The sequence below is a fragment of the Trachinotus anak genome, unplaced genomic scaffold (assembly GCF_046630095.1).
Source record: "Trachinotus anak isolate AG129_WGS33_773 ecotype Australia unplaced genomic scaffold, CSIRO_AGI_Tana_v1 ptg000009l, whole genome shotgun sequence".
Lineage (NCBI taxonomy): Eukaryota > Metazoa > Chordata > Actinopteri > Carangiformes > Carangidae > Trachinotus > Trachinotus anak.
This window is the reverse complement of record NW_027273860.1, coordinates 15,291,982-15,307,025: the sequence shown is the minus strand read 5'-3', so window position 1 is coordinate 15,307,025 and position 15,044 is coordinate 15,291,982. Positions and strand designations below refer to the sequence as shown.

The following is a 15,044-nucleotide window of genomic DNA, read 5'->3' as shown; positions in this document are numbered from 1 at the left end:
GTACACAAGGCTTATTATATGGATTTGCTTTCATCATCAGTTGTTGCTGGTGCTGTTAGTGGCGCTGCGTCTCTCATGTTTTCGTCTCTTATGTGACCTCATACGAGAAGCCTGGTCACATGAGACTAAGGGGGGGTTACAGCTTCACACATCCAGGCGAGAAGGCCAAAGTCTGCATGTCTTGGCATTTTATGAATTGAAATCGGAAAAGTAGAAAATATCAGTTTTTTCAACCCAGCCCTACTTTGTACCTCAGTAATGATGCCTTCATCATATTTTCAATTTTCATTTTATAAAACATGCAACAAAATTCACTATCAAATAACTTAAATGATGAAACTGATGTGAATATGACAATGACAATTCAGCAATTCAGCAAAAATAAAACAAAACCTCACATTACTACAGACTTATGGTGAGCTAATACAGTGACTTAAGTAGATTGTGATAGTGATTCCCTAAGTAGGACCTCATGAAGTCCAAGGTCCACTGAATTTATTATCCAAGTCTTGGAGGGGTGATACAGCCCTCTCCATTACCCACAAGTCCAAGGAGTCCTTCAGCTAGGTCTCAGTGTTGGTTTATGTTGTTTCCAGCTTAACTGTATTATCCACTTGGCTGCCAGGCGAACCATTGTGACAATCTGGGGGCGTTAGAACGGGCGCCATCCGTCTTTGAGGCCGTGGACAATGCCACAACACAAGCATCAGTGTACCCTTCATATCACAAGCATGCAGGCCTTAACTTTACACTGTACGATCCATTCCCTTCAATATACACAAATTATGACCTGCTATATCCCATTGTGTTGAGGAGATCAATACACCGTGTTAAATTCCCACAGGTGTGAAATCTTCATCTTAATCTCTTAATTAAGCAGTCAAATAAATTTAGTTGTTGCAAAACACAAAATTTCCTCACTGAAATGTAGTGAAGCCAGAAGGAAAGTTAAACTGTCAATAAAGTACAAATGTCTTTACTTTGTACTTTAGTGAAGTGCTTGATTGAATGCAGTGTTGATGTGTGATGTCTTAATGTTTGACGTGGAGCGCAGCAGATGGGAAGCAGCAGATCCTCTGAAAGCTGAAGAGTCCCTGCTGCTGTCAAAGCCTCCATCTGCAGCAAAGCTGATAATAACCTCATGACCCTCGTGTTCATGCGACGTGTCCTCTCCATGACGAAGCATTATTTCAACTCAAACTCAAACAAAACTAGCTGAGGATGGATGCCGGCTGTGGACAAGGACCGGGTGGGGAGGTGGGTGGGTTAGACCCCTCCTGGCCAGCAAAATGATGTCATATCACTGAAGCAGTGCTTCACTGCATGTGATAGAAGCAAACCTCAGAAGGCAGCAGTGCATGTTAAAAGGACTCTCACACTAAGAAATTATTTTCTGATCATTTTTTTCCCCGACTTGTCACTGCCATCGCACTTTGAGTAACTGACAGCTGAGATTGATTCCTGAGCAAGAGCTGTGCAGAGCGGGGACAATGATGTGTAGCTATGATGAACAACATAAAGTTACGGTATTCATTTCTGCACAGCATGAGAAACTTCGGTCAGCCAGTGAAGTTAAACTACACAGAAAAGCGCTAAGATCTGCATCTGCCTATTCAGCAAACTGAACAAAGTGAGCCTTACCTGGAATATAGTGCGGAGGAAGTACATTACACTAAGCATTCTTGAAGAATTCAGTCAGAGACAGACAGACAGACAGACAGACAAACGGCCGTCTTCCCTCTCCTCTCCTCTGCCCTGCCCTCCCCTCCCCAGTAGTTTGCTTCTACTCCAGCTGCTGTACCAGGTCTCTGGGTCTGTAGGAGCTCCAGCTTCGCAACCTGCCGCTATTTAAAACAGACTTAGCTCCGATCACAGAGAGAAAGACGAGGAGGGAGGGAGAAGAAAGTCTTGCCATGGGAGTTGCATAACACAGCTTATCCAACAGAGCCCCACACAGGTGGAGGACTTTACTGTACAAGCTGGAGTCTTCATGCATACACATTAGCAGGGATATCTTAAAGCTACAAAGAAGTATTAAAAAAGCTTGTCTGTAAAAACACTTCTGATCCTAAGGATCGCTGCTCTCCTTTACCACAGCCCAGACTCTACAGTGTCAGCACTGATATAGTGTGTGAAACAGGAGGTTGGCAAAAATACACGGATTCACAAACTCCATCAGTAACATATCTGTTATCTCACCTCTTTCTTCAGAGTGATGCGTAAATCAACCAGGTAGGTTCTCATTTTTAGCACTTTGACCACTTCAGTTTATCAGCTAATTAACAGTAATTCCATGAGTAACTTGCTAACAGGCCAATATTTAACTTGTCCGCTGTTGTTTCTCTGCAACCGGTGTCTGCACTCAACCAAAGATCCTTTGTGAGGGAAGATGTTCCTCACTGTAACACTCCTGTAAAACCACAAATGGACTGAGTGTTTTTGTAGTTACGAAAGAATAAAGAGTGTTAGCATCATGTCAATTTCCGGAGTCACATTCTCAGTTAATCTTCCACTTATCAGATAAATCATTTTCAAGATAATCCACTTCCCAATTTTAAAGCAGGACAGATTTTGGTCAAGCAGCTTGTGAAAAATGAGGTGTGTCAGATTTAGCAGATACTGCTGTTATTATTTTAATGAGTCAGATAAACAGGCTATTTAATTAGCATTTAGGAAAATTGTGTTTAAATATGTAAGTAACACATGACAATCTTTGGCACCAGAACATCATGTGTAGGCGTAAAGTCACAAAAACACAAGCATGGTCCTCACACAGCATCATAAATAATACATCTGCTAAGAGGAAACAATGACTTCGCTGTCCTGTAACAAGAGCTCAGGGTGAAAACAAAAGGCCAGCAGGGCCTGTGCTACTCGTTCACACCAACGAGCAACTAAACCATGTGCTTCATTACAGTGAAATCCCCTCAAAGGCTCTCCTAGTCAGTAAAGACTCCCTTTTACTCCCTTTTACTTTATTTCACAGGCAGCATCTGTTTTTATGTACATTCAGGTCTCTCTTTTGAAAATGAGATTCCTATCTCTCTGGGATTCCCCTGAATAAATTAATAATAATAATAATAATAATAATAATAATAATAAAAGCTTTTTTTGTGTGTGAGTGTAACTCTCATCTGACCTTTGCAGGCAGTTAATAAACAAACACTTCAAAATCTGTTTCAAATCTCACTTGTTTGTGCTTCAGCGATTATAATCAAGGCTCTGCCCCTCTAAGTGTCAACAACATTGTGGAATAATGAGTCACATGAATCTGTTGTTTTATTTAGGGGCTTCACAGCGTGTGTAAACCAATAATGAATGTGCAACACATAAACAATCAACAGAGAACATGGAGAGTGTGAGACGAAGCCAGAACGAGCTAAGATCAGGTAACATCTGCTGTTTAAACATGTTAGACATATTTGAAATATTTCCAGCTGGACACCTGGACAGCCAAAGGATTTACAAACCTGCTAGAGACCAACACACGGAAGAATGTGGAAAAACAACGCACCCTGCTGGATCAAATATGGAACTGCCGCTTCTTTACTTAATCTTCTTTTCTAAGGAGAAACTCATCTTTACGCCATTTCTTATCGCTGTGGGTCTCACTTACAGGGCTAAACTGTAACTAAACTCTAACCAGAGTCTTCAAGTCTCGAGGAGTCTGGGGTGGCCTGATAGCTGATTGGATACCACATGGGCTCAAATGCCCTGAGCAGTGATTCCCTGGTTGGGCCAGAACATTTGCTGCATGTCATTACCCTACTGTTTGTCTTTACTGGCACTGTCTACTAACTAATAACTGATACTGGTACTATCTAATAAAGGTAAAAAAAAAAAAAAAAGCCTCAAGGAGTTAAGACAAACCATTCAACACCTTAAGATATCTGCTGGTTCACCTTAAAGACAAACCATCCCTTGAAACCCTGAGAGGAAGACTGTTTAGATTTTGTTTTTTATACCTATTATTTTTTTCAGTATTTAAACCCTGGGAGCACAGATAATGTACTGTCCACTTCTGAATCTGAACCCCTCAGAGAAATAAACCTGATTTGAAATTGTGCAGCTGCCTGGTGTCGTTTGCATCCCTAAAACCAAGCAGCAGTCTCAAACGAACTGCAGCAATGACTCAGGCTATTCTCTGGCAGCCCAGCATGTCTCTTCCCAGAAGGCCTGAAATAAATGGCTGTGTTCTGGCCAGGCTGCTGGTTGCCTGTCAGGATTACAGAGGGAGAGAAAGACTGCTGTGGTTCAAGAGCCAAGATGTCCTATTTAGATGTTTGCTACATCGGAAAAGATGGACATAACAGAACTGGACTAGTGCTGCTCAGACAAACTTCTTTTCAAAGAGGGATGTGCTTTATTTATAGCTCAAACTGCTAATTTGTATGATTGTTGATTCTTAGCTGTAACCAAAAGCTTGTGAGTTTGATGACTAATGATTGTCAGAGAGTCAGTTCCGAACTTTCTATAATTACGGATCATTTCTCAAATGTTGTTTGAAAGACAGACATCAAGAGCAAAAGATTCTGGTCTGAGGGGACAAAAACTGAGCAAGGCCAACACTCAAAAAAACACAAAACACACAAAAAAAAACAAACAGGTACTGCTCATTACCTGGCCAATGGTATCACTTTGGAAAGCATTGTGTCTGCAATACTTTCTAGACACAATATGATCCCACAGCCAAGACAACACCACACTGGAACCAGAACAAGTCTCAATATCCCTAAAGCTCAAGGCTGACCAGTGCTCCATATCCAACCTGACAGAACTTGAGAGGATGAATGAGTTACTGGCTACAAATTGGACCTTGATGAATCATATCTCGTCAACCTGTGTGACGTAGTGTCACACCCACAATTCCCCTCATCTGTTGGGTCAGGCCACTGCCTGACTAATATTGTGCATAGTTCTGTCTGCAGAAAAGCCTGTTGAAATCAGCATTGTTTTGCAATCAATACAGAAACTTGACTATGCTGGGCCTGGTACAGAACAGGACATCCCTATATAGGCATCTTTGCAGGCCACTCATGGTGATCTCCAGTGTACACCCGATGAGTTGTTACAGGGCCCTGAATCCCATAAAGTCATCCACCAAATTCTCCATAGAGACCTCAGAGGACATTTGGTGAGGTTGGAGCATTACTTGTTGTTCTGAAAAGAACCATCAAATGTAGGTGAAACTTGTGCTCCAATACCATGGAGGCTGTTAGGTAGACTCTGTCTGAAAAGAGTCTTTTTAATGAACAACTGGGTTGTCTGGCTGATTATATCATGTGAGTCAGAGCAAAGTGCTTCTGTAGGGGCAATTCACGGGCACACAATTAGGACAAAACAGGCTTAAAGCTTTGCCTGCCTGCTCTGTGCCAGCCACAACGTCTTAGCCTCCACTGGAACTTGTGAACCAGAAACACACCAACAAGCTCACACATTGAGACACTGCTTTGTTTCCCGGGTTGCTCAGCAGCAAAGAATCACCATATTGCCGACAGCACAACACTATTTCACAAAGCCATGGAAGTGAATTTAGCAGTGCCACTTCCTGGTCTGACCAGGCAGACAGCCTTATCACCACAGACTTTTCATTGTCCTCAGTGGTTTTGAGTCGTACAGCACAAAAGCTAACATACTCAATGCACCTGTATTATCTCTAGCAACTTGACCTTGTTGGCCTTACTGATGGCAGACATTTACAGGAAACTGGAATTGAGGTGAACATTTACTTTCTTGTGTTCATGATGTTTACTCTACACACTACCACTGGCACTTAGCACCACTGATCATCCACTGCAGCACAGGCCTATAGTTAACCTCCATCGTGTACACAGACTCTCCAGATTACAGTGTGTATCAGCAGCCTTCCTCTTTAACCAACTGCTGAAAAGAGCTGAGGCCTGCTCCCAAACATAATGTGGCCACAGGTCACAGGTTAAACCTCTGTACAAAGCCCAGGAGACTGTCAACACATGAGATCATGGTTTCAGCTTCACTGCAGTAATGCTGCTGCAGGCTCTCCAGCTGGAGGGCCCACAAGAACATAATGTACTGAAGTTTTTCATGGCACTGACAAAAGATGTCAATAGGAGAAGGGGACAGGGTGTTTTTTTGTTTGTTTTTTTTCTAGAACATTTCTCATTGGTGGACAAGATGGATTCCACCATATATACATGACAATGCATGTTTCGCTGTAACATGCTAAACTCACAGGATCAGGCCACCCATTCAAAAAAGAGGGGCTCAGTGCCGACAACGAGTGTCCAAATGGTGGCACAAGAGCAGAGAGGTGGACGGGGATGTATGGACCACACTGGAGGCGTTCATTGCTACAGGCTGCTATCTCGAAAGGAACAAGATCTAGGGCATGGGAAAAACACTTGAACCTTCTTTTTTTGCTCTTTGTCTCAAACAGGAAAACAAAGAGCATGGACTCTTCAGATGAGTCCTTTAACGAAGGAAGAGAGGAGTTAAGAGCTGGTCTGCCCTAGACTCAACAAGGCAAGGATCAAAGATTGTCTCCTTCTATACAGTGCTCAATAGCCCATTGGTCTCCAGTACGGTGTGGTTAGTATGTGTGGACACACATACTAAATAACAAGGCAGAATAAGACTTTGGCAAGTTCAGAGTTGCAAAGTGATTTTTCTGCAGTATCTATAATATACATTCAGTTGCCAGATCATTAGGTACAGCTATTACAGCAATACACCTCCAAAAACTTGAAATATTTTCAACAAAATTGATTTCAACTTTCATGAAAGTAGGATTTATTACAGGGCTGTTGTTTACTGTGCATTAGTTTTAGATACATGTAGGTGTCCCTTATAAAGTGGCAACTGAGAGTGCATGTTGGGGACCCCTTATAAGTCTCAGTTAAGTATGTGTGAAGCAAAGGGCAAAAAGCTGACCGATAAAACTAACCCCCATCCACCACAGAGACTACAGGGAAGCGATCACAGGCATAGATGTAGGTTCTGCAATATCCTGGTTCCACAGACCCCTTAACCATCCACATTTCCGTCTCATTCAGAGATTGAAATAGTTCTGATGTTGTGCTAATCGACAGCGGTTTCTCTGGTTGAAGAAACAGTTGAACAATTAGACTGCCAGTGGAATTAAGGGGTCAAAGACCTGATAAACTATGCAACAATGAGGTCAATAAATGGTTGCAGAAATGCAGAGATGAAGGACTTTTAGACACTTGAGTAAAGGTTTAAGAGAGTGTGGAGGTAATATGGAGGTAATGAGATGGCTGTTTAGTTTTTCCTCATGTGTGAGAAAATATCTCAGTAGTCTGCTTTCAATTCTAGACAACAATGCAGGAGGAAAAACAAAGCAAACCAGCCAACCATTTTCACACTGCTGTGACCTAACTGAAACAGCTGACTGAGAAAATAGCAGCTGACACTGTAAGGTTTAGGTTTTTCTTTGCTTTGCCCTGATGTTGTCAGTTTGAGGTGAAAATGAAGAGAAATGACACTAAATTGGTGAAAATATTTTTTCACTACTTAAACAGCCACTCAGAAACCGACTGCCTCCACCACCTTTGCATCATTTTCTATTGACCCGACAGCCACCAGTGAGGTCTAGTTAGTTAGTTATGGTCTCTCACATACTCTCAACCAGCCCACCATCGCTCTGCGTGTCAGGGCTTTGATTCTGCAAATGCCAGTAACATAAAGTACTGAGCTAAGACACAGTTTGATGTGGTGGACACAGGGTTTCCTTAAGCCTCGTGGTCATATGCCTCCAAATACCAGTAAAGCTGCAGGAAACATGGTCACAATCTCCCCTTCTGTTCCCGACGTTGAATAATGGCCAGAAAAGTGTTTTCAGAACATTACAATGTCACGGTGACGTTGACCTTTCACCATTTTATCCTGTCAGACTTTTGCATTAAATGTTGTCATAATTAACATAACAATTAGCAATTATTGAGTTTTAGATGAGTTATGGGCAAAAACAGGTTTTGTGAAGTCACAGACCTCTGACCTTTGACCACCAAATTGTAACCAGTTCATCATAAAGGTCAAGTGGATGTGTGTTCCAAATTTGAAGAAATTGCCTCAAAGACGAACAGACTCTTTTTAAATTTATTTTCATTTTTTGTAAATAAAAAGCTTAATATTCCAAATCACTTCACCAACAATCACAGCTGGTTTGATTTTAAATTAATAGTATGGAAAACTATGGTTTTCTTTGATCGTATATTTGCTCAGCTAAATAAAAAACTTTTCTAACACTAGATAAATTGCGCCAAATTAACCATATTTAGGCATATTGTCACATTGTGTTCACTGAACTTGCCATAACATGTTTATATTTCTCCAATTATGGTGATAAATTGTTTAGGTATGATGCCAAACTCAGGTTTGGTTTAAACCTTTTCAAACAATATGGTTAAAGTACTGATGACCTGAAATTCTGAGTACAGATAATCACTATACGTCAAAGTGATGTACCCTCACTAATCATGGACATTTCTATATATGCATAAAATGTAAATGATTTTTTTTTTCACTTCTTTTGGACTAAATAGAATCACCACACTTCCACAGTGATACTGCTTCAATCCAAAGAGAACAAGAACAGCACCAATCTCTTGTTTTCTTTACACAAATGAGTGAAAGACAGTGGGCTCTCCATATTTCCTGGGTAACCAACAGTTACAGGAGGAAATCATCATGCATCCACTCCTTCATTAGCATAACAAGCGCTGCCGAGGCGCGGGCCAGCTCTGTGAACCTCAGAGAGCATTGGTGCTTGTGTAAAGGGCCCCTCCACTCCTCTCCACCCCTTCCGTTCTCCACAAGAAGCCACTTAACACTGCGCTTTGTTTCCTCCAACTGAATTATTGATGAGAGGGACATGCAAATCACTTGTCCAAAGCTCGGCATCTTGATGAGGCTGAGAATGTGCCACCAGACCCCTTCCATTCGGATCCATCAGCAGGATCTGGGTCCTTGTTTATCAAGCTTCTCGAAGCAGGAAACCAACCCTAACTAGCCAAACACTGGCAGAACGATGCAACTTTGGTGTAGGGGTGAAAACGTTTCAGCAACTTTCTGAAGTGAAGAGACTCCAGGAGGCCTCACCTATGCTTGATAACAACTTTTAGTATCTGACCTTGTGAATCATGTAACCGCTCAAACAACAAGGTCCTTGCTTCCTTCTTTTTAGTTACAAATCACACGATATGTGATTATGATGATGAGGGTATGTCGCTGAAATGAATTATCGATTAGTTGATAGACACAAAAAATAATCTGCAACTACTCTGATAATAAATTCATCACTTCAGTCATTTATAAAGAAAAAATAATTTTTAAAAAGGCTACAACTTCTCATGGAAGATTTGCTGCCTCTACTTGTCATATAACATAGTTCAGACAAAACAAGATGGTTGACAATTAAGTTGTTTGTTTTTTTTTTTGCTTAATGATTTTTTGACATTTCATAAATAAAACAATTATTCGAGGAACACAAGGGGCAACAATGGGCTTGATTTGAATAATGTTTTCCCTGTTTTGTTATGGATCTGACTGACAGTGAGCGTAGTGATAGATACAGAATATCCAATCTGTATTGTATATTAGATTGTCCACAGTACAATTTTATATTTTCCATTCCAAGTTTTTCTTTATATCCTTTTTTTTTTTTTAATATTCATCATTGTTGATACACATGTATTCTTAAAATATAGATTCAAAAAGAGAAAAGATGATCTGTTTCTTTTTCATGGTCCAGTATTTCCATTGTACAGACCTTAGCAACATTTTGTATAATATTCCTATGGGATTTTCATTTATCGAATAACGTTTATACTACATATAATGACTACATATAGTATGATTCAGAAATGACCGTCTCAAAAACTTATCATCAAATGCTTGGTAGCATTGTTTTCAAAACAAGTTCAATTTCAAGAATATTTGATCCAGAGTGGGATTTTGTCATGTGTAGCCACGTGTCATGCAAATTTTTGTGCTTCCACCCTTTTCAAAAAAAAAAATCAGCGGAGCTTTACTTGAACACACAAAATATGGTCATTAGTGATTGATGGGTTACTGCACCACCTCTGTTCATTTTTTTTACATATAAAAGTCCACAGAAACAGTGCTGCCGTTTAACTGTGCAGCGTTTTCCTGCTTTGTAAAGACTCCAAACTAGAACTGTCAGGAAAACTACAGCTCGTCATCATAGTCTCTACTCTGCAGCTGAGAGAGTTGCACATTGTTCCAATCCCTCAGCTTCACCTGTCCTACTCTGTGGTGATAGTGTTTTTCATCCTTGTCCAACTTTCTGCGCGATTCCTCGGAGAGATTCTGACATAAGGCAGAGAGCGTCTTCCAGAAGGTCGGTGGTTTGATCCCCGCCACTCCTGAACGCCAAATTGCCCCCATTGTGCCATCAGTGTATGTGTGAGTGTGTGATAGACCTGCTGTATATATAGCAAGCGCTGTATGAATGTGTGAGAATGGGTGAATTCAACTTGTAGTATAAAGCACTTTGAATGGTTGTTAAGATTGGAAAAGCAGCGCACTACATAATTGCAGTCCATTTACACTTGATGTCAAACTTCAGGATCAATGGGACTCCTGTTAGGAAGTGCAGTTAATCATGTGTGTGTGTGAGCTCTGAATTGGTCAGACTGTGTGGTCTGAGCTCTAATGAAAGCTGACAGTGAGAACCAGCTGGACATTGTCAAGAGCAACAGGATGGTGAGAGAAGCAGAGAGCCACTGGAGCAAAGCTCATTAACATGTTGTGTAACTCTTATGAAAAATGATGCTCAGTCGGATCTTTCAGTGGAGTCACTGGACAGGATCCTCCTCAGAAAGGTCCTGTTACCGATTTGTGAAGAGAACACAAAGGAACCATGTCAGTTATGCCCCGTTCCCTTGTCTGACCCCCCCTTGTTTTTTTCTCTTTCTCTCTCTCTGACACACACACACACACACACACTCAGTGTTGTGCTGGTCCTGGAGGGCCAGAGAAACCTAATGACCAGGGTAAGAAACCAAAGCCACAGATCCAGAAAAAGAAAAGCAGTCAGTAGTCATTATGCTCCCTCTGGCTCATTTCATCCTCCTTTGTGAGGAATGCTTTCTTTGGCTCCGTTCTGCTCACCTACCGGCCCTTCCAGCCCCTCTCTCTCTCTCTCTCTCTCTCTCTCTCTCTCTCTCTCTCTCTCTCTCTCTCTCTCTCTCCCTCTCCCGCTATTTTCAGCTGCTGGAAGAATCCGGGTTAGAGGTGGATCAAAGTACACAGTCCTACTCTAAAGCCCTGGCTCACTCTCATAAAACAAATGATGTCATGGACGTGCTGGATGGGTGTACAAACATGATAGCAGACAGCGAGCTGCCCCCTGTCTGTGGCCCTGTACACTGTCATGTAATCCAATACAAGAGTCAGACAGGTCTGGAATTGTTGTCGACTCACTGTGCCGTCCATTCTGCTGAGTGTGTGTGTGACCTTCTTTATATGTAATAATCTGCCTCATATGTACAGAAACATCAGCACTGTTTTTAAGACCCCTAAACGCAGGACGTGATGTGGATTTTGACCTCCTTAAGCCTCCTCTTGCTGACTGTCTTCTGGCTGCCTCCCTGTTCACTCATCTCTGAACACGTCTTTATCGGCGGTTGAGACTCGCTGTGAGATCTCTTGGTTCTTCAAACACAGAGTCCACAAGGCACCGTTCACTTGTTTTTGTCAGTTGCTCTGTCAATCAGGCCTCTAAATGCAGAAGAGTCACCGCATACACAATGCTGTGTGAGAAAGCAAGCGTGCCGTGATATTTGATTGCATGCTAAAGTCAAATGGAAAACAGAAATAAGCAGAGGAAGGTGGACTCTGCGGTCAGACTGGTGCTGTTTAGATTCCATTAGCATGGATGCCACAGAGGGAAAAGGGAGGAAAGGACCAGGCCACAATGGGCTAACTTTGCTCCCAGTCTGGCTTCACCTTTTGGTCCTCTTTAATTGGAAGGACTGTGGTCAGGCTCTGGAAGGAAGCAGGGGAGCCAAGTAGTACTAGGCTAGGAAACACACACAAACACACACACACACAAACACACACACAAACGCAGACTGTAACTCACTCTCATTCACCTAAGCTGGCTCCTTTCCTGTACTATGACTGCAGCAGCTTCCAGTGCATTCTCAGCAGCTCAGTCCTGTACAAACTGTATCCATATACCACTCTTCTACTTTAGCACAGTCTGGCTAAAGATAACAGGAGCCTGAAATGTAAAGAGTCTATTTAAATATAGCATAGTGAAGAGGGTGTGGTGGGCAGAATAGTGGGTGGGCAAGTGAGCATTTGACTCAGAGCAATTAGTGGCCCACTATAATAGCACTACAGTTCAACAATGAGATTTATTGTGTCATTAATCACGCTAGCTAGCAGAATATTTTTATATAATATTAACTGTGAGGAAAGTTCACTAGGGGTTGATTTGGGGAATTAGAGAAACAGTGACAACTTGCAAATGTCATCAAACCTTTTCTAAATCCACTGTTTGGCTGCATGAGTTTTATTTTTTATTATATCTGAGAGGAAGCACTTGTTTCATGTGAAGAAAGCTGTTCTAATGCAAAGGAAGTTTCATCGAGAGTATAGATGTTAAATGGACCGTGTTTATACAAAGCACTTTATCTGTTCTTCTTCACTCACACACACACACACTGTCACACACACACACACACACACACACACACACACACTGTCACACGCGACAGCAGCAACCTACCATGCAATTTGGGCTGCAGGATGCTCGTGGACACTTCAGCATGTGGACAGGAAGCTGTCATGGGGGAGGGGCCTGTTCTACCACATGCTGCTGCTTCTGAGGGATGGGCGCATTCACGTCACATATTGTTGTTACCTAGGGAGCGGGTGTGTTTCAGTCAAGGCAGACTGCTGCTGGAAGAGGAGCCTGATTCTGTGATGACGCTGCAGAGTTGCAATGTTACCAACTCGTTTTTGTCATGAAAGACGTTGAAGTCAGCCACAGTTGCGACACTTCATAAATTTTTTGATTTAGCAATAACTATCACAGGATGCTAACAATATATTTTATTTGATAATGACTTCATTACCATCCTGTAAATTAACATATCAATAGATTTTACTAGCTAACATATAGGAAAATATAGGAGTTAAATTAGTATATCTTCAGCATAGGTTTCAAAGTTATATTCATATTAGTGCCAAACTATATCATTTTTCATTTAATAGATAGATCAATATCAATATTGATATCTAAAAGCCAACAAGATGTGAGACCAGATATCACAGACGATGGCGTGGCCTAGGGTACTGTTTCAGACTAATTTGTTTACTGCTAAATCCTGCTGTTCCCTATGGAAAACTATGGATCTGAATCACTTGGAACTATTCAGAGCTACATGAGTCACATGACCTGCTATGTTTTTGACCTCTCCGTATGGAAACCCTCTCATCTAAAGGGCTCTGGGGTCAGGTTTGTTTCTGTTATGTGCGTGAGGGGTGTTTTTGTGGAAGCGGTGGGTGGGGCATGTTGCTGCCGGAGGCTTGTCCTCTGCATCTTACCCATCTTCCAGTTGAACTGTTTTTTTCAGTATAACAAAGGCTGACTCATTAACTTCAGAAGACCAGATCAAAATCTGCCAACATCCTGGCAACAAACCAATCAGATTACTGGAAACACTGAGTCATCACTCATACAGGTTCCCGACATGGAAATACAGTGACAAATGTTATCTGCATCACATACTCTTGATATTTTCTTAGACAATAAAGCAGCATATCAGTATATCATTTGCGTCACTTTGTAAATTATTTTGGGTGTTTCTACTGCTTCTTATTCATACTGAAGTTATGCAATCATATTGTTTATGTTTCACCTCGGTGAATATTACTTTCTACTGTCACTACAACTGAATTTACCTGCATCCATCCCCCGCCACCTTAATCAGGAAAAGCTGGTAGATTGCCTAACTGATGTTATCGGGTTTCCTTTTGGCATTGGGTTTAAATCCTAAATCTTCCCAAATAGGTGCTTTTGCTTTTCGCTTTGACACCAAATCCTCCACCATTGTGTTGCCAGCCAACTCTCCTTTCGTCACGTGATAAGACTCTGCTACTCTGTGCAGTGACTCTGCCGCTGCTGCACAGAGCAAACACTGTCAGTTTAATAATGTAACGCCCGACTAAGTATTGTAAGAACTACAATTTTACAAATTAGAGTTTTGTATTTGATAAACGTGAACAACGACTGATATGCAAAAATGAATGAAATGGGTTTTTTCTCAGTAAAAAAAAAAAAGATGGTGGGGCCAGTGGGCAAGAAATACAATCAATGAGTGCCTGAACACAGTGTAACTCCAACCACCACAGCAACCCTTAGTCTGTTTAAGGACTGGTCTCATGTGTCCTAGCTCTTCAGGGCAGAAATAAGGCAATTAGAACCTCCTTCGTGATGGCGGACTGAACAATTTCAAGCAAGGAGCAAGGAGCACATAACGATGAAATAAGGAATTTGGATGGCAGCCAGATTCAAAGCACAACTATGGTTTAGTGAAGCTAGCAGCATCCCTTTGGTCTAGAGAGGAATCTCTCAACAACTTTTGAATGGCCTGCCATGAAATTTAGGATGGCCTCACTAAAATTGTCATTGTAACTTAAATGACAACCTGACTTCAATTCAATTTATTATCATTAATATTATTGCCGTCTCTGACATTGTTTACATAATAATGCTTTGACCATAATATTTACCTTCATTATGTTCTTAAAATGTACTGAGATGACTTAGGACTTCCAATCCATGTAAAACACACTTTACCTCAATCGAATGATGATCCAGAATCCATTGGGATTCTGCTTCCTTTATATCAAAATTAACGTGGTAAAGGAATCCAACCTTGCAAGTATGACTTATTCACATGTTATAATAAACAACCATTAATGAAAGGAAGTATGTAAACTGTCGTTTAATCAGAGCCTGGGAACATGCAAGGCCAAAGCTGAGACACTGAAAGTCAAATGAGAAGACTACA

The 15,044-nt window shown here is 41.4% G+C and overlaps 1 protein-coding gene across 3 annotated transcripts in view; it reads right to left on the bottom strand.

Annotated features, from left to right (window-relative positions):
* arhgef4 (Rho guanine nucleotide exchange factor (GEF) 4) overlaps nt 1–15,044 on the bottom strand; it is a 111,237-nt gene that overhangs the window by 83,474 nt on the left and 12,719 nt on the right. Inside the window, exon 1 of one of the 3 annotated variants that reach the window (XM_071485558.1) lies at nt 1,642–1,757. The exons of the other annotated variants lie outside the window; for them this stretch is intronic. Coding sequence (XP_071341659.1) covers nt 1,642–1,680 — 39 coding nt within the window. The 5' untranslated portion in view covers nt 1,681–1,757. Of the gene's footprint in view, nt 1–1,641; nt 1,758–15,044 lie in introns of those variants that run through there. 3 annotated transcript variants of the gene reach the window in all.